The sequence below is a fragment of the Pipistrellus hanaki genome (genome assembly GCF_964339955.1).
Source record: "Pipistrellus hanaki genome assembly, chromosome: 1".
Classification (NCBI taxonomy): Eukaryota; Metazoa; Chordata; class Mammalia; order Chiroptera; family Vespertilionidae; genus Pipistrellus; species Pipistrellus hanaki.
Window position 1 is genome coordinate 190743802 of NC_140503.1, and position 20843 is coordinate 190764644.

At 37.4% G+C, this 20843-nt stretch overlaps 1 protein-coding gene across 7 annotated transcripts in view; it reads left to right on the forward strand.

The window, feature by feature from the left end:
- The window catches only part of ARAP2 (ArfGAP with RhoGAP domain, ankyrin repeat and PH domain 2), a 157501-nt gene that overhangs the window by 58936 nt on the left and 77722 nt on the right, over nucleotides 1–20843 (forward strand). For all 7 annotated transcript variants that reach the window (XM_084900314.1, XM_084900310.1, XM_084900315.1 and 4 more), the window contains 5 exons: nucleotides 2772–2950; nucleotides 13367–13482; nucleotides 16035–16234; nucleotides 19546–19631; nucleotides 20386–20568. In XM_084900314.1, coding sequence (XP_084756440.1) covers nucleotides 2772–2950; nucleotides 13367–13482; nucleotides 16035–16234; nucleotides 19546–19631; nucleotides 20386–20568 — 764 coding nt within the window. The remainder of the gene's footprint in view (nucleotides 1–2771; nucleotides 2951–13366; nucleotides 13483–16034; nucleotides 16235–19545; nucleotides 19632–20385; nucleotides 20569–20843) is intronic.

Below are 20843 nucleotides of genomic sequence, written 5' to 3' on the forward strand. Positions count from 1 at the left end.
GTCTTTTAGTTTATAATGATGCTGGGGGAATTCAGTAAATATTTTGTCCTGATATATAGGAACAAGCTCTGTTACCTGGGGATTATGGAACCCATGCCATACACATTGTTGAATGAGAGTTTAACAAATATTTTGGTCTTGGCCATTAAAGACACAACTAACTGTTTTTAGTCGACTTGAAGACAGGCAAGAAGGAAGATAATTTTAAAATTAAGACATATTATGAAATAACTGTTTTTAGTAGTTTTCAGGGTGAGCAAATACAAAGATAATTAGAATTAAGGGTTCTATTATGAAATAACTCATATTTTAATGTCAGCAAGTCTAATATGGAAACTATGTAATAACTCAATTTATAATGGAGTTATTCTGGCAAAACCTTACCTAGAAGTCTCTAAGACATTGCTCAATTTCCCATGCTTTGGTTAAGAGTATCTTCATCCTTCAAAGTTTTTTCTACCTGGAATTCTGTTTTGCCTTGATATCCATCTCTCACTCTCCTTTCCCCCCCCCCCCCCAACCAATTTTCCAGTCTCATAGATACAGTTGTAATTCAAGGTTTGTCCATTTCTTCTTCTTTTATATTAAACACTTATCTACATACCTGGGTCTGTCTGCTCTGGTATAAATTGCATTCATTTGCATGTTGCTCTCAGTCTTCCTAGAAGCTCATGGACACTGAGAACCTGAGGAAGTCTGTTAATAAAATGGAATTTTCAATTCATGACACCTAGGCACCTGTTATTCTGAGTAACCTAATTTTTGTGAACACCTGTCAAATATATTCAAAGCCTCAGCTACTTTTTACTACTTTTAATGTCTTAGCTCTTTATAAGTTATTTTGTTTCCAGTTTCATTGTACTTTTAAGTCTCTCTTGTCTTATTCCTGAATCTCCAAGCTTCCTTTGGTCTACCTATCATCATCTTAATCATGCCCTTTCCTTGTTAAGAATCTTGAATTTCCTTTGCCTCTGTAATAAAGATAAAATTTCTTGCACAGATTCTGGAGAGAATCTATAGCACTTTTCCCCATTATTTCCTTGTGTGTTTAAAAATTATGAATATGTTCATCTATAAGTTGGTCCTTGAGTACATGTTGATTTGTTTTGCTTTTTTTCTTGTGTTTTCCTCTGCTTAAAGTTATAATATTCTGCTCTTCTCTCTCCTATCCTAAACCTGTTTTGTCTTTTCAATTGCTCCTTGTTCTCAAGACCTACCATAAACTTCCTTCTTTTCATAGTGCCAGCAACAATTGTCTGACAGTGAAAACATTTGATTCTCTTACTTTGAACACTAACTTGCTGTGTGATCTTCAGCAAATCACTTACCTTCATTAAATTGGCATTTATTATTTGATACTATTTGATTAATATTTATGGTACTAGAGACCTGGTACATGAAATTCCTGCGCCAGCTGGCAGTCAGGGCCCATTGGAGCCTTCAGGCTGCCAGCAGGGGCCTTCCTTTGTACTTTGCCGCCCCCCTGGTGGTCAGTACATGTCATAGTGAGTGATCGAACTCCCAGTAGAACTCCTGAGGGGACACTTTGCATATTAGCCTTTTATATATGTAGATTTGTGTTTCATTATGTGTTTATATCTAACTTGCCTTATAGCTTTGGTTGCTCTTTGGGGAGTAGATCAAATTCTTGTTCCTGTAACAGTGTGTTACACATAGAGGAAGGCCACTTAGCTTTTGTGGAAAAAAGTGAGAAACCCAAATTTCAATTTGCCAAATGTGAGAATGGAATGGGTGAGTGAATATCAGGCAACATACCCTTTACAATTATATATTCTCAGTGACAGAAAGTAATGATTTTCTGGGCATTTGAGTAACTTCATTGCCCAGATAGTATGTCAATTCTTTGGTCACATTATTACTTTCTTCTATTAAAAGGAGAAAAAAATCAATCTCACAAATAATCTAAAACAGTGCTTCTGAAACATGAACATGGATATAGGTCAAATGGGGACCTTGTTAAAAGGAAGATTCGTTTTTTTGTTTTTTTTTGTTTTTAAATAAATATATTTTTATTGATTTCAGAGAGGAAGGGAGAGGGAGAGAGATAGAAACATCATTGGTGAGAGAGAATCATTGATCAGTTGCCTCCTGCCTGCTCCCACACTGGGGATTGAGCCTGCAACCTGGGCATGTGCCCTGACTGGGAATTGAACCATGACTTCCTTATTCATAGGTCAGTGCTCCATCACTGAGCCATGCCGGCCAACCTGAAAGGAAGATTCTTTTTTTTTTTTTTTAATACATTTTATTGATTTTGTACAGAGAGGAAGGGAGAGAGATAGAGAGTTAGAAACATCGATGAGAGAGAGTCATCGATCAGCTGCCTCTGCACACCCCCTACCAGGGATATGCCCGTAACCAAGGTACATGCCCTTGACTGGAATCGAACCCGGGACCCTTCAGTCCCCAAGCCGACGCTCTATCCATTGAGCCAAAACGGTCCCGGCTGAAAGGAAGATTCTTATTCATCATGTCTGGGAGCGGGTCTGAGAGTGTGCATTTCTGATAAGCTCCAAGGCGGAGCCAGTGTCACTGGAATACAGGACAACTGAGTAGTGTGTGTTATTTGCTTTTCCTTACAGAATTGAGTATTGGCCCTGCCTGCAGCAGCATGCACAGTGTACTGGTGGGAAAGAATCTTTGCATTATCTGTTTGTAGAGAGGAGAGTAGGTTCCTGGTCCCTGTTCCTATGTGTGTATAATGTATGTAAGTATGAATACATGTATTTTGTTCCCCTCTTTATTTTCAGAGGAGAGAAATGACTGGGTCGGCATACTCCTAAATGCACTGAAATCGCAGTCCCCCTCCTCGCAGTCTCAAGCAGCTGCTGCACCTGAGAAGTGCGGATATCTTGAATTGAGAGGTTATAAAGCCAAAGTTTTTACTGTGTTAAGCGGAAGCAGCGTGTGGCTCTGCAAAAACGAACAGGTGAGCTGTTTTGCGGCAATTGCAAATTGCAGTCCCTGCTTACATTAGCTGCTGTGCTCTGTTGGGCTTATTAGTGTTTTTACTTACAGTCCTGCCTATGCCTTGAGTATTCGACTAAATATAACAAAGTTGTTTTGCTGAATTTTCTCAGTTCCTTCAGCAGCAAAAAATGTCATCTATATTAGAGTTGAGAGTAGACATCACCTTTCTAAGGGACTGAGGAATAGAATCATTGAAAATAATGTTTACAAAGTATTCCTTAGTGGAAGTAACATCATAAAACTACATGAGAAAGTAATGAAGAACAAATTACACATTACAGCTGTTGATGAAATAGGCACCTCTTGTGTTTCTTTTGTTTTTGTGACAAAATTATAGAGAAAAGCATGTATTTTCTTGAGTTTACAGCATTTTGGCTTTTGTTTTGAGCGGATAAGTTGCTAGCAGAGGAACTAATTTACTAGAAACAAGTGATTGATATACATGCATTCATACATATGCACATAAAAACACATATCACATATATGTAAATAAAATAGGCTTAACTTGTTATTGAATTTGGTTAATATGGAAAGACTCAATAGAAAGTTTCAATGTTAGGAGCGACTGATGTTAAAATAAAGTTTAATAAATTTCATTAACTTCATTTGATTCTGTAGACCTCCCTTACTCCAACATATCTTGTTTTTAATATGTATAAGAACATTCCTTATCCCTTTTTGGGAATTAATTCTTATCTAATCTTTTAGCTTAGAATATATTAAATACTTAGTAATGATTTGTGGAATTAAACTGTGTGTTTTGGATAGATGAACTAAAATGAATTCATTGTATGATATAGTATAATGGGTTATGATATTGTGAACTATGAATGCTGACTATTTTCATATCAAAAATAGTGAAATAATCTCAAAACAAATAGTTTTAAAAAAAACATTAACCCTAGATCTTTATCCAAGGCATCCTCTGGAACTTCAGTGGGAACTTACTCATTACATTTTCTGGGATGAGATTTCTTAGCCAATTAACTGTGGACAGCATCGATTGAACACTGTTGGCATATTAATAACTTGGATAGTTAGCCTGTTTCTCAAGAATAGTGATGTGCAGCTTAATAATGTGTATGAACTCAATATGAACATTTTCCGATTGTGAAGTAAGATGATTAAAACTTTTCTTATTGGGATGGTGTTTAAAAATGCATAACTTGCATATATCAGTATGGAAGTTTCTTTGTTAAATGAGTTCCACAAAATAATTGAGGTATTTATCTTTAGTTGCATAAACCTGATGGGCTTCAAATTATTAGTTTAATTGCTTACATTCGTTAGAATGTCTGAGTTTGTTATTCTCTATAATGCTTTTAAGGTTTACTAATATCTTCTGATTAGTGAGAAATATCTGAAATTTTTGTTTTAACATTAGTATTTGAGTATAAAAAAGGATAATAATGACTACCATTTGTTGAGTACCAACTACTGTGCTAATTAATTTATAAACATTCCCTTTAATCTTACCCACAAATATGGGAGGAAGATATTCTTATTCATGTTGTATAGCTGAGGAAAATGAGGATTAAGCAACTTGCTGAGGATTTCAGTTCATTAGGCAGAGTTTAATTTAAAACCAGAACTTTGTAACTCTAAGTCTAGCTTCTTAGCCGCTATAGCAAACTATCTTTTTAAACTGTGTGTTGAAAAGAAAATTTGTGGCCTGTGACCTTTTAGAAACAGACGGAGATTTTTTCCTTGAATAATTTAGTTGCCTGGAAGGTTCACAGTGTGCACTCAATAAGCATTATACCATGCCAGGCGCTGGAAAAATGATGCGCTGACGGGAGGAAAAGCCAGAGAAGAGCAGTGTCCATGAGAGATGGTGAGCACAGGGCTCTGTCAGGCTTGCGTAGGAGTTACAGGGAGGTGCAGAAATGGGCATCTAATGAAGTCTGAGAATTAGAACACTTCTGTGTACATAAATAGTGAGTATATTCTCCTTAAAATTAAAGCATTAATACTGGAACCCTCCTCATCTTTTGAGAAATAAACCTCTTTTTTTTTTTTTTAAATGTATGTTTTTTTTAATTGATTTTATAGAGAGATGAAAGGAGAGGGAGAGAGAGATAGAAACATCAATGAGAGAGAAACATTGATTGGCTGCCTCCTTCATAGCCCACAACCTGATGACTTCTTGGTGCCTGGGGCAATTCTCAACCAACTGAGCTACACAGCAGGACAATAAACCTATTTTTGATGGATGCATATTTCAAGTCCTTTTTAATGCATTAGCATATGGGTATATTACACACACACACATAGACATACATTCTTGCAAAGTCGTTATTGTTTGTACGTGTGCTCTTTTAAAAATTATATCAGATTCATCATGTTGTAGGGAGCCAATTCTTAAGGGACTTAGTCTAAAGAACTAGTTGGCTAAAGACTGGCTGGATGAATCAAGGATGGTCCTCTGTGGTTAGCCATGACATACTCTTCCAGTTGTATTTATTTTTACATTCTAGGGCAGTGGTTGGCAAACTGCAGCTCTGTTGACTAATGAGTTTACCCACCACTGTCTTAGGGCATGCCATTCCTCCAGAGGAAAGCTGCCCAATGGTTTGCTCACATGGTTTTAGCAAATTGTGTGAAGAATTTGGGTGACATGCTGAATAAGGAGTCTTGCTTCTGAATGGGCAGGGCTTTAAGCTAGTGTTTTAGGAAAAGTACTAAGAGATAATAGAATGGTTTGGTGTAACTTCTAAAAGTTTTATACACAAACTACACAAAGTAATCTTGTGATTTTTTAAAAAGATGATGGAAAAATCTCATCAGAAAAATGTAAGGGTTGTTTGATTTGAACCTCTGTATCTTAATTTCTACTGGCGCTCATTTAGTTCCATGTATCAAAGCTTAATTATTTTTAAAGCTTAAAAAAATTTAAGACTGAATTTATTGCCCACATATCTTATAGTTTGACTAGGACAAAAAAAAAACCAAAAAAAACAAACAAAAAAAAAACATTGACTTACATCACCCTAACATGAACAGTTTTCACTTTCCTTTTCTCTGTTTGTACATAGTCTTCCTAAGTTACTCTGGAGGTGACTAGAAAGAGTAAGGAGAGGGTAGAGGTGGAAGGGTGGCTTTGCAGCATCTGTGGAAGGGCTATTATCACAGAAGCTTGAGCGCATTTACAATAGAACAGAGAAGACTGGACTGCACAGTGCCAGTTCGAGATTTTCATTCTTGATCTGCTGTTAACTGGCACAGGTAATTAAGCTAATCTCCTTAGATTTAAAGGAATCATGTGAAGAAGAGAGAGAGATTATTATTAAAATTCAGCTATCTGAACTCATTAGACACATTGACTTAGGTTTTCTGAAGATGGTGTGTTAGAATCTGTATTTGTAGAAAGTATCCTGGGTAAGTCAGTGACAGGTGATTCAAGACCACACCCAGTAAAACACTGCTCCTAAGCTCTCTTTGGCAGAACTAGAAGCATCCATATTAAGTGAAGGAGATATTTCTGGAGTTGGAAAATGTGTAAAAACAACCTTCCAGAACTTTGAGTGGTTCATCATTCATTAACTTGGGATTGCAAAACCTCTTTTTGTGATTGTTGCATTTGTAAGCATATAATTTTCTTGATTGAACATTTTGAAAAGTTGCCAGAATCATTGTTAGTGGTAATAATATATTTTTTTTAAGTCTGAAGAACTGATGCTAATAAATTATATATGGTTCTAAACTATAGCTACTGGGTTTTGTGTGTGTTGTTGTTGTTTTTCTGTTGCTAAAAATGTCAGTAATTTTATATAAATTTTCATTTTTTCAGCTTAAAATCCTATTATTATTTTCTTCACCTAGACTTCTATTAACAGGAGAATGCTTTATTGGAGAAATTAAAACTCTATTTGCAAAGTCAGCATAAAAGCAAGTGTTTGAAAAACAATTTGAAACTGTTAGATTCCATATGTTCATGTAACTCTGTGTATATCTGGAAATTTACTCTTAATTTTGTTGATTATTGCTAATTTTTTCTAAAGCTGTTTCTCTACTTCTAATAGGTGTCCCTAAGATTCCATGTGAAGCATCCCTACAAATATATTTTTAGTAATTCTTTCACTTTTTCTAGATCTGTTCTTTCTACTGAATCAAGAACTTGAATTAAATAGAAATTTCTTCCTAAAGAATTATTTAATTTAAAATGCTCTTAGCCATGTGAATAGCTATCAGTTTCATTTTAACCTTAAAAGTGTTGTGTTGTTTTCATATTCCCCAACTAATGGAATAAATATTTACTTTATTCATGGCTATGTCCTCTGGAGTTTTACGCACGTAGCCAGTAGTTAGCAAACATTTCATGGAATGAACTTGTTGAATTGATGGCCATTTACAGCTGTTTTCTTGATGAGAGAGTTTATCTTTTAAAATATTTTTCTTTTAAAATTATGCTCTCGGAATTGTCTTTGTATTTTCTTCACTTATTTATTGGGATTTTTGTCTTTGCTTAGAATTTCTTTATACTCCTCAAATATAATATTAGTCCTCCTTTTCTACAACTACTTTTCTGAGCTACTGTGTACTTTTCATTATTCAGTTATTGGTTGTATAGAAATTTTGTTTATGTGATTAAATTATTCTTGTATTAGTTCAAAGCCTATAGATTTTCTGTATTCTGGAAAAATAATTGTTTTTAAAAATTTACTAATCTTGAAATAATATGGATGTTGAATGGAATTCCTGCCCATGAATGTAAGACAAAATTAAGATATTGGGCTTTGGTTTCCATTTGTTATGTTGTTGTGAAAGCCAATCTGCCATCTTTTTCTAATGAGTATTTTTGAATATTATGTTAATATTAGCGGGATGATAACAGCCAGATGTCTTGCTTGGTGGGTTTGCGTATCCATTTAGTGATAATTGTGGCATTGAGGTTTTAACTACATAAATTTACTTGATTAAACATTCTCAAATCAGTATAAAAAGAGGCTCATAATGTTCCCTGGTATCTGGCGTGGGCCTGAAACTCTGATAGAATTTAAATAGACCTCATAGGGCTATGGGTTGTGTGGTGCAGAAAGAAGCAGCAGGAAGTAGGTGGTGGCCTCCGATTCTCTGGGTTCTGTATCTGGCCAAACTGTGCATCTGGTGTTTCCCAGGAAGCCTGGTGCCAGTGCCACACAATGCCACATCTGTTTTCAACAAATGTCTCAGCATTACGTTCTTAAATGCCTGGCATGGAGACCTGGCATCCAGTGTTTCTCAAAATAGGCTTTGAGATTTCAGCATATTTGGGGTTAATAAACTCTTCTTTATTTTTTTTCAATTTAGGAATCAAACTTTTATTTTGCAGTCTTCACTATGTAGTTTCAACCAGGTTTCGTTGTTTCAAATCTGTACAAATAACCCAGTATCTCGGTAAATACTTAACCATTAATTCTAATGCGGATGTTTAATATGGAGTCATCGGTGTGGCTACTTCCAGCCATTCTAAATAAAATGGAAATGTTTTTTATTGAAGACAAATTCTGGCTTTAGAACCCTCAAATGCAAGGATTGTCTGGATATATTAGACCCTCAATTTTATATTCATCAATTTTTATAAAAATGCATATATGGCAGATATTGCTGTATTTTCATAAATGAGAACATTGAGGTCTAGATAACCTAAATGACTCACCAGCAGCTAGTCATACTGCAAGTGAGCGGCTCAGCCAGGGTTGCCCCCGAGGCCTGACCCCAGTGCCTCCTGGTCACTCCCACTTTTGCAAACATCCAGGCCTGCACTGCCAACCACGGCCATTGCTACAGCTGTCCCGGTGGGGGATTCGTGCTTTCTGAGATTCCACATTCTCTGACAGCAAATTAAATGTGAAGTATCGGTTACTCTGTGTTTAGCTTTATGTTTTCTAAAATAATATTCTAGGCATTTCATTTTTATTGAATTGTGTGTGTGTGTGTATGTGTGTTTGTTTTTCAATCCAGTTTATGGCATTTTAAGGATTGGAAATTTGGCTTGTTCCTGACTTGTATCTATTTTTCAAAATGAGAATAGTGCTAACAATCAGATTGCAGTTAGTGGGTAATTTATTTTAAATTTTCTTGAACGTCTAACATGCACATTCCATCACATTTGAAAAACATGTATATGCTTGTTACTTTTATGCACCTATTCTCTGGTAATTAGCTTTTTAACAGGTAATATCTTCAATTGGCTTTAAACTTAAGCAGGTAGAAAATAACACTTGCTCACACCAGAAACTGTGTAGCGCCTACTGCGGACCAGGTGTTTATTCTTCTGAGCATTTTTAAAGGTATGAATTTAATGCTCCCCACAGTGATGCAATAGCTACCACTGTTATCTCCATTTTACAAATGAGTGAACTTCGTGAAGCAAGAGAGATATTGTGTATCAAGCTGGTCTGGGTGTTGTCATTTGTCCTGTCAAGTGTCACTGCCTCTGGAAAGCCTCCTATGCACACAGTTCCTCTCTGGGCTGGATTCGGTGCTTCCCCTACAGGCATCTCTGCACTTTTCTTCCAGGGCCTTATGGCAGTTCCCTCATTCTTGCCTTACACCGAATCTTCTCCAAGGCGGGCATCCTGTCTTGGGCTTTGGGGCTGACCCAGAACTTAGCACACTTTCGGGCACTTGCTAAGTACTTCATACATGCTGTTTTGCCAGGACACATTTTCCCATTTTAAAAAAGGCGTATCTGCTCTGCCTTCTTCACAGAATTCTTCAAGAAAGCAAATGAGGGTTCACAGCTGTCTGTCAGCTTCAGAGCACTACACAAATAGCTAAGAAGCCCATGAAGGAATACTCTGTATGTGCTCAAGGAAGACTGATGCTTTCAAGCCTCTAGGTATTAGCATAGGGGTTGGCACCCAGGACAAATGGGTTCCTGATAAAGCCCAATGTGTCACTGAGTTTTGACCAGCCTCTCTTTACCATTTATCCTAATGATTTCAAATGATCTTTGTATGATTTGATCTTGTGCTCTTTTTGGCTTTACAGAAAGATAAGTGTTTATATCCTGATATGTAAATATTGCAGACTCACACTGTCTTGATTCCCACCACTGGTTCTGCTCTCTAATTGTGTGTTTCTCAGTATTGGCGACATGTGAGAATCACAGGCTTGAAGTTTTGCTTTGCTTTTTAAAATTATTATTTTCAAATGTATTTTTTAATTGATTTCAGAGAGGAAGGGAGAGGGAGAGAGAGAGAGACGTCAATGATGAAGGAGAATCATTGACAGGCTGCTGCCTGCATGCCCCATACTAGGAATCAAGCCTGCAACCCAGGCATGTGCCCTGACCAGGAATCAAACTGTGACCTCCTGGTTCATTGGTTAACGCTCAACCAATGGGCCACACCAATCTTGAATTTTCTTTGTTTTTTAAAGGAAGATTCTTAGGTTCTGCTTTCTGACTCATGAAATCAGACTCTCAGGTGGGAGTGAGACATCTACACGGTTAACTTTGATGAGCATCAAGGAATGAGATCTATTCTAAATATGTTCTAAATACTGTCTGAAAAGATGGCTTAATGTCACCACAGATATTTTTAATAAGAAACGCAGTTGTTTCTTATTTAATAGCTCTCGAGAGCACTGACATTTATCTTGTTCCTCTGCGGTACATTTCACAGCCCATTTGTGCTGGCGAGTTCAGTGGGTCCTCTAATTACTCCAAACCATGAGGCCGTAGCAAGTGGCTGATGAATGGGTTGTAATTTTAGCATTGCCGATCCTCACGTATTTTGTTTGTAACAGAACTTTCAGCGTTGTGAGTAGACCTCTCATGACTTGCGTGTAGAGAGGAAGGACATCTATCCAGGCTGGAGCCTTGAAGAGGCCCATCAGTTTTCATAAAGGTTGTCAAGTCTTCCCCTCTGCTGATCTTATGGCTGAGTGTGCACTGTGCCCTTAGAAACCCACGGTGCCTGCAGGCCAGACCCCCCTCAGAAAACACAACCGGCAGCGATCTGATAGCCAGCTCTTGTCAAATGCTTCATTACTCACAACTGTTGGGAGGACATGCAGTTTAGCAGTTTTATTCTAGAACTATCCCTGCATCAGAAACCCTTTTGAAAAATATCTTCTCTTCTTACTACCCCTACTTTATTTCATTTTTAAAAGAGAGCTGCGTTTCCAATCCCATGCATGGGGGGTTTCTCAAACAGTTGCATTATCCAGCCTGTCCCATGCTATGATAATTGAGGGTTTGCTTGTAATTTAATTAGTAAGTATAACACTGAAAGCATATGCTGAAACACTGCTATGGAGCATGTTGGAAAAGTTTGATTCCCTTCTGTTTATATAGGTCATGTTAAGCACTGATTTTTGTTCAGTGGGTTTACTATACAAAGAAGTATACCACATTCTTCTAGTTATTTTACAACACTTGGCATATCTCTACATCTTTTATATTATCAACTCAATTTTTTAGCTTGTTTCTCCTAGCAAAAGGAGCCATTTGTTCCTTCATCAGAAAAAAAAAAAGTTTTTTAATTGATAATTTATTTTATGAGTTGTTTTCTTATCCTAATTAAAAACTTTTAAATTAAAAAACATAAGCGAAAGAATTTATATGCATCTATCCATAACCCATGGACAGATAATAGTGGGGTGAAGGCCACGGGAGGGGTCACGAGGAGGGTATAGGGGGTCCTTAGGGAAAAAAAGGGGAAATCTGTAATACTTTCAACAATAAAGACCAATTTAAAAAAACATATAAAAGAAGACTTTCTGCAATTTGTGATGGAACTTCTGGATACCTTTGCAAGCGCGGGGAAGATCTGTCATTTTATTTCACTTATTTTATGTCAGGAATGTATCAAACTGCAGGGACAGCTCAGCTGCAGGGATTTATTTGTTTTAACAAATCTCTTGGTGTAGGCAGTGGAGAGCGGAGGCCACCAGGGAGCAGGGTTCTTTCTGTTTGTTAACTCACTCTGACTCCTCGGAGTCCAGGAATCTGTCCTCGGGCTCAGGCTAAAGTGGCTTCTGTGCGTCCGGATGTTATTTCTCAGGAAGACGGAAAGGCAAGCTTTACCTTCCACCTTCCTGCCCCAAGCCAGGAATGATTTCTGTTTTGTTGACTAGAGCTATGAGATATGGCCCTTCCCACCTGCAAGCAAAATGGGAAAACAGTGCTTTTACTTCTGACCTGTGTCTCAGGAGAGACAAAGGGAAGAAGGCCCACACATTGTTACTCTCCCAGCCTCTGCCGGAAGTGCCCTTATTGGAAGTGGGCCGGCGCTTTTTGCAGTCTGCCTTTGTTATGGCTTCTTTTCCCAGCCATCATTTAATTTAGGCATTCCAATCACAGCCATTCTGCATCTCTTCACATAGATTAATTATATTTTTAATGTGTTGAGTTTATTCATTTGATAAATCAAATTCCCAAGCCCTTGTGACTAGACAATATATTACAACCTTTCAAGTTTTTAAAATGCAGACTGTGTACCATTTTGAGCAATTTCTAATCTTGGTGAGACAAACCAAACATAGTGGCCGTAGGTATATTGAGCAAAAGGCAGTTTTCAAACCAAAATAGCAATGGAAGAGCTTCTTCAGAATCTGACCGAAAAAAAGAGGAATGTAATAAAATATTGGAAATTAGATAAAATTGTAAAATACCCTGAGTGGCTAGATTATTATGATCTCTGAACACATAATAATCTGGCCACTCTGTATACATATATTAGAGGCCTGGTGCATGAACTCCTGCATGGCTGGGGGAGGAGGGGACATGGGCAGCTGGATGGCCTGGCTGCTTGTAGAACTCCTGGTCGAGGGGACAATTTGCATATTAGCCTTTTATTATATAGGATATACACTGAGTGTCCAGATTATTATGCGTTCAGAGATCAGAATAATCTGGCCACTCAGTGTAAGTACATTTGAGAGTAAATGAGAAACGATGTGACAGGACAGAGGTGACATACAGTAGCACAGAGGAAGAGCAAAGAGATGGCTTGGGTTTCAGCCCCTTTCCACCACGGACAACTGCACTTTCCATGGAATAATCTTTCTGTGCCTGACCTCCCCTTCTTTTTACATAAATGGTAATGATAGCAGCCTCACAGTGTCTTTGGCTCCCCCACCTAGAAAACTGCTGGGCATGTGGTCCTAAAGCCAGGTGTGTGTAGCTCAAACATCTATGTTCTACTCATACTTGTGTTTCATGTGAAAGAAACACGTACTTGACTAAAGGGACCTTGTTATCATGTATTGAAAGTGACTACCTAAAAATAACTATTCAGTGCATTTTTTAATGAATTGTTTAATTCCATTCACATGTATATAGTCACATTTAGTAAGATGTATTGGGTTTTCAAGAACGTAATTGTACGTTTGACATTTATATGGTTATTTTATCATTTTTTAAAAATATTTTTCTTCAAACTAGGATTTTAAGGGTGGATTTGGTATTACCATAATCCCAATGAATGTGGCCAATGTGAAGCAAGTGGACCGGACTGTGAAACAATCTTTTGAAATAATCACGCCCTATAAGAGTTTTAGGTAAGCTGTACTTAAACATTGTATGTCTGTACTGCTGCAGGGCAGTTTTGGGAGCCACTTTTGCATGGCTAGTGGCAATTTTACTCCTTGTAGGACATTTAGTAAAACGGTGTTTTCACTTTGCATCCTGTTTAATTTCTTAGCCAATCTCTGTAAACACCTGTGAATGTGATCTGAAGAATCACAAGACCTGCAGATACTAATTTCATGAAATTTGAGTTGTTTCTTTTCTTAAAACACCTTTGTCTTAGTGGATTTAGCACATTCGTTTTTGTTATCGACAATTAAATGAAATCTTATGTCACATTTTGAAGGAATAAAGTAAAAAGGGGATATTACATTGTCTTTAGGCTGTGTTGCTGTTTACCTTCTTTTAGCCTGATCAAGTATAGATCCGCCCCTAATTATAAATGTTCTGTAATGATTTCCTAAAAGAAGCTCCAGTTTAAAATAATGCTGAGTTTAATGGATCTCCTAGTATTTACTGATCAAATATTTTATTTATTTTTTGTTACGTATCTTATATTATGGTATTCTAGTAATTGTTCATTATCACAGTGAAACTCGATATATGTTCTTCATATGTGTCAGCATATTCTATAATGACTCCCTAGCTTTAGTACACAGAAGAGGCCTAAATCAGTATCTGCTGAGTTCAACCACATTAATTCATTTGTCACAAATGATCAGCAAACCACAGGGTAGTATAAAGGTCAGAGGCAATTGTCAAAGTTCCTTAAGGACTAACAATTACTTACCAATTTAAAAAATACAAGTCTAGTACTCAATTTATCTGTCAAAATATGTCTGCTGGCTCCAATTTTAGTAACTATCAAAAGATGTAAGGAATAATAAGCTTTATTTTCACATATGCAGATGCATGCTTCAACTGAAAATGTAGACATTGACTGAGCTGTTTTACTCACAACATGCTGACACCAAATCTATGGGGTTTTCCTTATACCAATCAATTCTCCAACTCTCTGAACACCAATCGGATGTTCTACAATTCAGTTATATTCTGCCACACCGGAGTGAGCATCAGACCCCACAGGCTTATGGCTCAGTTCCAGAAGACTGTCCTTCAGATACCAGTTGCAAGTATTTGGTCCCGGAGTACACACACTTCTGTGCATATTGACTATAAAATGGGGTTCCCCTGACTCCCTTTCCCCCAGGTTTGATAAACTGCTGGCATTGTTCACAGAACTAAGGGAAACAGTGTAATTACTATTACCAGTTTATAATAAGGAATACAACCCTGGAAAGGCCAGATGGGTGAGCTGCAGAGGGCAGGGAACGAGGGATTAGTGGTACAGAGCTTCTACGCCCTCTCTGGAGTACCACCCGCCTCAGAAACTTGTTGTTTAGGGATTTTTATGGTGGTTTCATTCCAAAGATATGAATGATCAACTCTTTGGACATTGGTGATTAACTCAATCATTAGCCCTTCCTCCTTCCCAGAGGTCAGGGGGTGGGGCTGGTTGAAAGCTCCAGCTCGAATCAAATGTTGGTATTTCTGGTGTCCAGCTCCAGTCTAGACTCCCAGCCACAAGTTATCATATTAGCATATAAAAGACACGTTTATCATTCCAATGGTTTGAGAGCTATGTACCAGTAGAGACCAAATATCTATTTTCCATGGAACCATATTGGCTGTGACCAATCCCTAAATAGAAAGAGAAGCCACTCAGAAATGTATAACTATTATAGTGATAATGGCATCATAAAGAACTTCAATAAAAATCCATGCAGGCCACTCAGTTTTCTTCCTGATTGTGTAAAATATGCTAGTCATCTATATTTTCATTGTATTTCAAACCGTTTTCTTCTTCAGAACAGAAAATGGTAATGCGAAGCATTGTTCTGTGGGTCATTGACTGAGTAGGGCACATGATAGGTACTTGGTAAATTTTTCTTAAAGGAGTTTAAGAAACTGATGTTTAATATTTTTATTCTTTCACTGAGGCACCCAATAGACACTAAGATTTAGAATAAATCAAAACCTGGCTAAAAATGAGTTAGAATTCTGTTGAATAGTAATCACTAAAACTTTTGTTTCTTAAAGCCATCTGTACATTCTTTGAATGACATAAGAATCTATTTTTAGTACTAAAATTTTTAAATTTCTGGTGGGTAGTTTTGTAGTTTAGTTTCAGACTACCCTGGCATTTTTTTCTTGGGGAAATAATCCTATAAATCTGAAACTGACAATCTTTCTTTGATTATTATATAACCACTACTTAGGAAATGGCCTCTCATTTAAACTCTTAACCTAACAAGACAATTTTTATATCCTGGTTCGAAAAATATTATGTATTATATAATTTTGCTTCAAGATATATAAATGAAGGCATAAGCAATGTGAAAAATTAAAGAAAAAAATAGATTTCTAAATTAGATAATTAACAGAAGAGACTATCCAACTGCCTGTAAGGCCTATTTTTCAGCTGCTGTTTAACATGTGAGTGAAATGAATATGCAACCTGGACATACCGCTTAATTGGCCTTTACCAGGGAGATCAATAATGCAGAAACGTTAATTGTTTCAGCTTTGTAGCTGAGTCTGAAAAGGAGAAACAAGAGTGGATTGAAGCTGTGCAGCAATCGATAGCAGAAACTCTCTCTGATTATGAAGTAGCTGAGAAGATTTGGTTCAATGAGTCCAACAGGAGCTGTGCGGATTGCAAAGCCCCGGATCCGGACTGGGCGTCCATCAATCTCTGTGTCGTCATCTGCAAGAAGTGTGCAGGTAATTAGTGATACGTTATGTTCATCACTGTCTGGTGGCAGAGTGGCACTGGGTGCTCTTTATTGTCCTATGTAATGCATCCCAGCTAAGGGTTGTGGAAAATAAAAACACAGAAAGCTCATTACATTTAAATCAATTTTAGAAATGCAATTCTGAATGTGCCTTATGCATGGCATGGGTACCAAAATTGATTTTTAAGCATGTAATCATTTTTTGTGCCTTCTGGTCCATGTATGGATTGTAAAAAGACAGCATCAACATTTTTAGATTTTAGGTGAATGTGTTTCAGAACACACGCTGAACACCATGTTCTTTGTATGATTTGTCCTTTTTTCCTTTGGTCATATTTCATAAATCCTATTTTTCACATCGACGTTGTTCAGAGCTCTAAACTTGGTGTACCAGGTCCGGTACCTCTTCTAGTGAGGATTTTTATACAGAAGCATTTTCCAAGTGTAGTGAAATTTATGAAAGTAACCAGTACCATGACTGGTTTTCCTGTTGTAACCTTACACCTTATAGACTGCTAGTTCATTGCATTGGGAGCTCACACAGTCTTCCAAGTGAATGCAGGCAGTGGACCCCAGCTTAGGTGTAAAGTCATGGAGATCTTGGAGAGAGTTAGTCTCCACACACACACACACACACCCCCCCCGCCCTCCCCCCAAGACTTGACTGCATCTTTTTGCTCTACCAGGTACTGTGCTGGGCCTAGGAATTAAAAAGATGTAGAAGGCATGGAATTCCCTACATCAGCATATCAATAGTGATTATAATAAGGAGGATAAGGGCAAGAGTAGAGTACAGGTTTCATTGAGTGACATGGAGGAGAAGCACCTAAGTAAGTCAGCTGGAGCCAAGACAAGAAGAGTTTCTTTAAACCTTTAATACTCTCAGTGTTACCACATTTCTCATCACCACAGGATAGATTTCCCAAACAGCTAATCAACAACATCAATAGCAGCAACCAAGAGCATCCATTAATCCCTCTCCACTTTGCATATGTTCCTTTCTAGTCTCAGGAAGACGTAGCCTTTGTGTTGTCCAAGGCTGTTCTTTCTACCCATGCTCCCTTTCTTTCCTTTCTTCTCACTCTCTTCAACTATGGCTCCTTCTGTTTTAGCATATAAACTAGCCTTAGTCTGTCCTGTTAACACCAGTTTTCTGAAAATGTAACCATTCCCTCCTGTGTATCAATCTTTGTCCCTTTTTTCTTTAATAGACAAATACTTTCAAGAGTAGTCATCTCCACAGGTCTTCTTCATTTCCTTAACTTGCTAGTGTTTCTTTAGCATCTCTTAATCAGTCTTCTTTTCTCTCTACTCCAGTAAAAATATTCTCCCCACATTTACCAATGTATTCTACCTCTCCATGTCTGTGTGGACAGTTCTAGTCTTTACTGTCTTCTGCGATATTTAACAATCTGATGCTTATAACTTCCCATCCTCACTCAACTTCCAAGAGACCATTTCCTTGTTGTGTGCTCTTTCTACTCTGCCATCCTTTCTTGGGCTACTTTTCCTCTATCTGCTCCTGAAATAGGTGTGTTCCCTGGGGTTGCATGCTCTGCTGTCTTCCACTGGATGTTCCTGAGAGGTGATTTTTATCATTGGCACTCATCTTTATGCCGATGATTCTGTTGGAAACCACACACAAATCTACCTAGGACCTCTTCTTAGGTTTGCCCAAGATCCCTCAGAAATAACATGTTAAAAATGGAGCTCTCATTGATGGCCAGATCATTACATAAAACTGCACTTTCTCCTATGTTCCAAATCCTGGTAGGAACAGTCATGCCCACCTACCGTAAAGCTTGAAATCCCAGAGATCCTCCTGACCCTTCCCCTTTCCTTGCAGGCCACCGAGTACCATCAGTTTCATCTCGGCAGTATTTCTCTGCAGTATTTCTAAATCAGCCCTCCACTTTGTTTCTCTTTCTTATGCCGTAACACAGATTCTGTCATTTTTTGTCTAGGTCAGTGGTCGGCAAACTCATTAGTCAACAGAGCCAAATATCAACAGTACAACGATTGAAATTTCTTTTGAGAGACAAATTTTTTAAACTTAAACTTCTAACACCACTACTTCAAAATAGACTCGCCCATGCCGTGGTACTTTGTGGAAGAGCCACACTCAAGGGGCCAAACGTGTGGCTCATGAACTGCAATTTGCCCACCATGGGTCTAAGCTACTCTGTCCAATTCTTCCTACTTGGTTCTCAGTTTGACCCCAATTGCTTTTAGGTGTTCTTTATAAATGCAAACCTGTGCAAATTCCTGCCCTGGGATTTCTAGAGCTTTATGTTCTGATTGGTTTCCATCTCAAAGATCAGAGGAAAGGAACCTTTTTAAGATAGAGAGAGGGGCTCTTTCATGCTTTAATGAAGAAGGTTCTTAAGATCAAGGTAATGTCATGTGTACCTTTTTCCTTCTCAGGAGCTTAGACAATAAAGCATCTGAATATGCCTGGGTGCCCAGTAATGATTGAATGTTGATTTATACAGCAGAAATGAACTGATAATAATAGAATGCTGGGCCGTTACTCTCTACCATGCATAAAGAGTAGAATAAAGAATCCACTGAAGTCTGCTGGAGTGGCTTAGTGGTTGAGTGTAGGCATTTGAACCAGGAGGTCACGGTTCAATTCCTGGTCAAGGTATATGTCTGGGTTGGGGCTTGATTGCTAGTGTGGGGTGTGTGGGAGACAATTATGGGTGATTCTCTCTCATCATTGATGTTCCTATCTTTCACCCTTTCTCTTCCTCTTTGAAATTAATATATATATATATATATATATATATATATATATATATATAAAGAATTTATTGAATATTACGTACCCATTTATTAGAGTTGTAGCTAGTTTTTTTTAAGAGTAAAGGGATAATATCTGTTTTCACATACATGTAATTTATACAGACCCATTATAAAATACTTTCACTGACCTACTATTTCTAGTTAACTACCAAACAATGCAAAAATTAGCTATCTATTTACATACATGCATGCATGCACACATATGTACACACATGCACTTGCACATCCATGCACACCCTTAAGAGTATAGTTCTATGCCAGTATAGGATGTTCATGAATGTGATTATTGTCAACTTCACTGTGGTTGGTTATGATTTCTGTATAAACACTATCATTGCTCCTGGGTGGAAATAGACATAAGTGTATTTTTAGTTGAAAAATATATTAACACACACATCCATGCACACATACACTGTTTTAAAAAGGTAAATATATTTACATATGAATTAAAATAGAATGCAACTGTTTTTTGTGTTTTTGTTTTTTTTACTTTAGGACAACATAGATCTTTAGGACCAAAAGATTCCAAGGTTAGAAGTCTAAAGATGGATGCAAGCATTTGGAGTAATGAACTCATCGAGGTAAGTTTGGTCTTCCTGTGGGGGTGGTGAGCAGAGGCCTGGGAGGAGAGATGCCAGTTAGGAGTTTACGTCAGGGACTCCTTGGTCAACTTCTCACCACATTAGAGAAATGGCTTATACCTTCTTTGATAGTAGCAACTTTTTACTTTAACTTTCGTAATGCTTCCTAAAGAGATAGTTGTTTTAAAAATAAAGAAGCACAGGGAGCTTTAATTGTAATAACTATTTTTAAGAGCCTGGCAGCTCTTCCATTAAGCCAGAATTTACTTTCTTCTTAACCCAGCATGGATGTAATGTTAGAAAAGTGATGAAAACACTGGGCAAAATTTGCCATTCTTTATCGTGGCCATGCTGTGTCATTAACTGCGATTATGTCTAACTTGCTGTCTCCCAATTTCATTTTCTGCTTCGTTTCAGCACCACTCTCAGCCACGTTAGTCCACCTACTCAGCCATTTTAAATGAATCTGTCTCAATGTGAGCTTCAAAAAATAATCATGCTTTGGCTGCAATTTGTGTGGCTTGCAATTTCCTTCCTCGCTAATCTTTTACTGTTATTAAGAGCAGCTAGACTGTATTTAAAATAGAAATCGTGTCTGCTTTCACACTCCATCTTCCTGAAAAAGTTGGATCTTTCTTGTGTTTTTGCATATTTTACACTAAGTTATGCTTTCATTTATCATGTGAGTCAGTTTTCTGCAGATTTAAGTAATATTTTAGGAACTGATATGTCTTATAATTTTTTGATAATTCAGCTTTTTATTGTCATTGGAAACAAAAGAGCAAATGACTTTTGGGCTGGTAACCTTCAAAAAGATGAAGAATTACACATGGACGCGCCAGTAGAAAAGAGAAAAACCTTCATTACTCAGAAATACAAAGAAGGGAGATTCAGAAAAACCCTTTTGGCATCTCTCACCAAGGAGGAATTAAATAAGGTATCCAATAAAACGTAACAATAAACATGCATTTTAGTATCTTATTAAATAAGTGCCTAAGATTTTGGAAAGAAATAAAAATATTTTGCTATTTGATGCAATTATTGTTTAATCTCATTTTATTTCCTTTTGTGAGACTGAATCTATGGTTTCTCATTGTTTCTTTTAAAAGCATTGTCATCAATGGCCGATAAACTCTGTCCACAACATTTCAGCGAACGTAGGCATATCCCATTGTTCTTAAACCCCTGTCAACTTTCCCTATTTTAGGGACA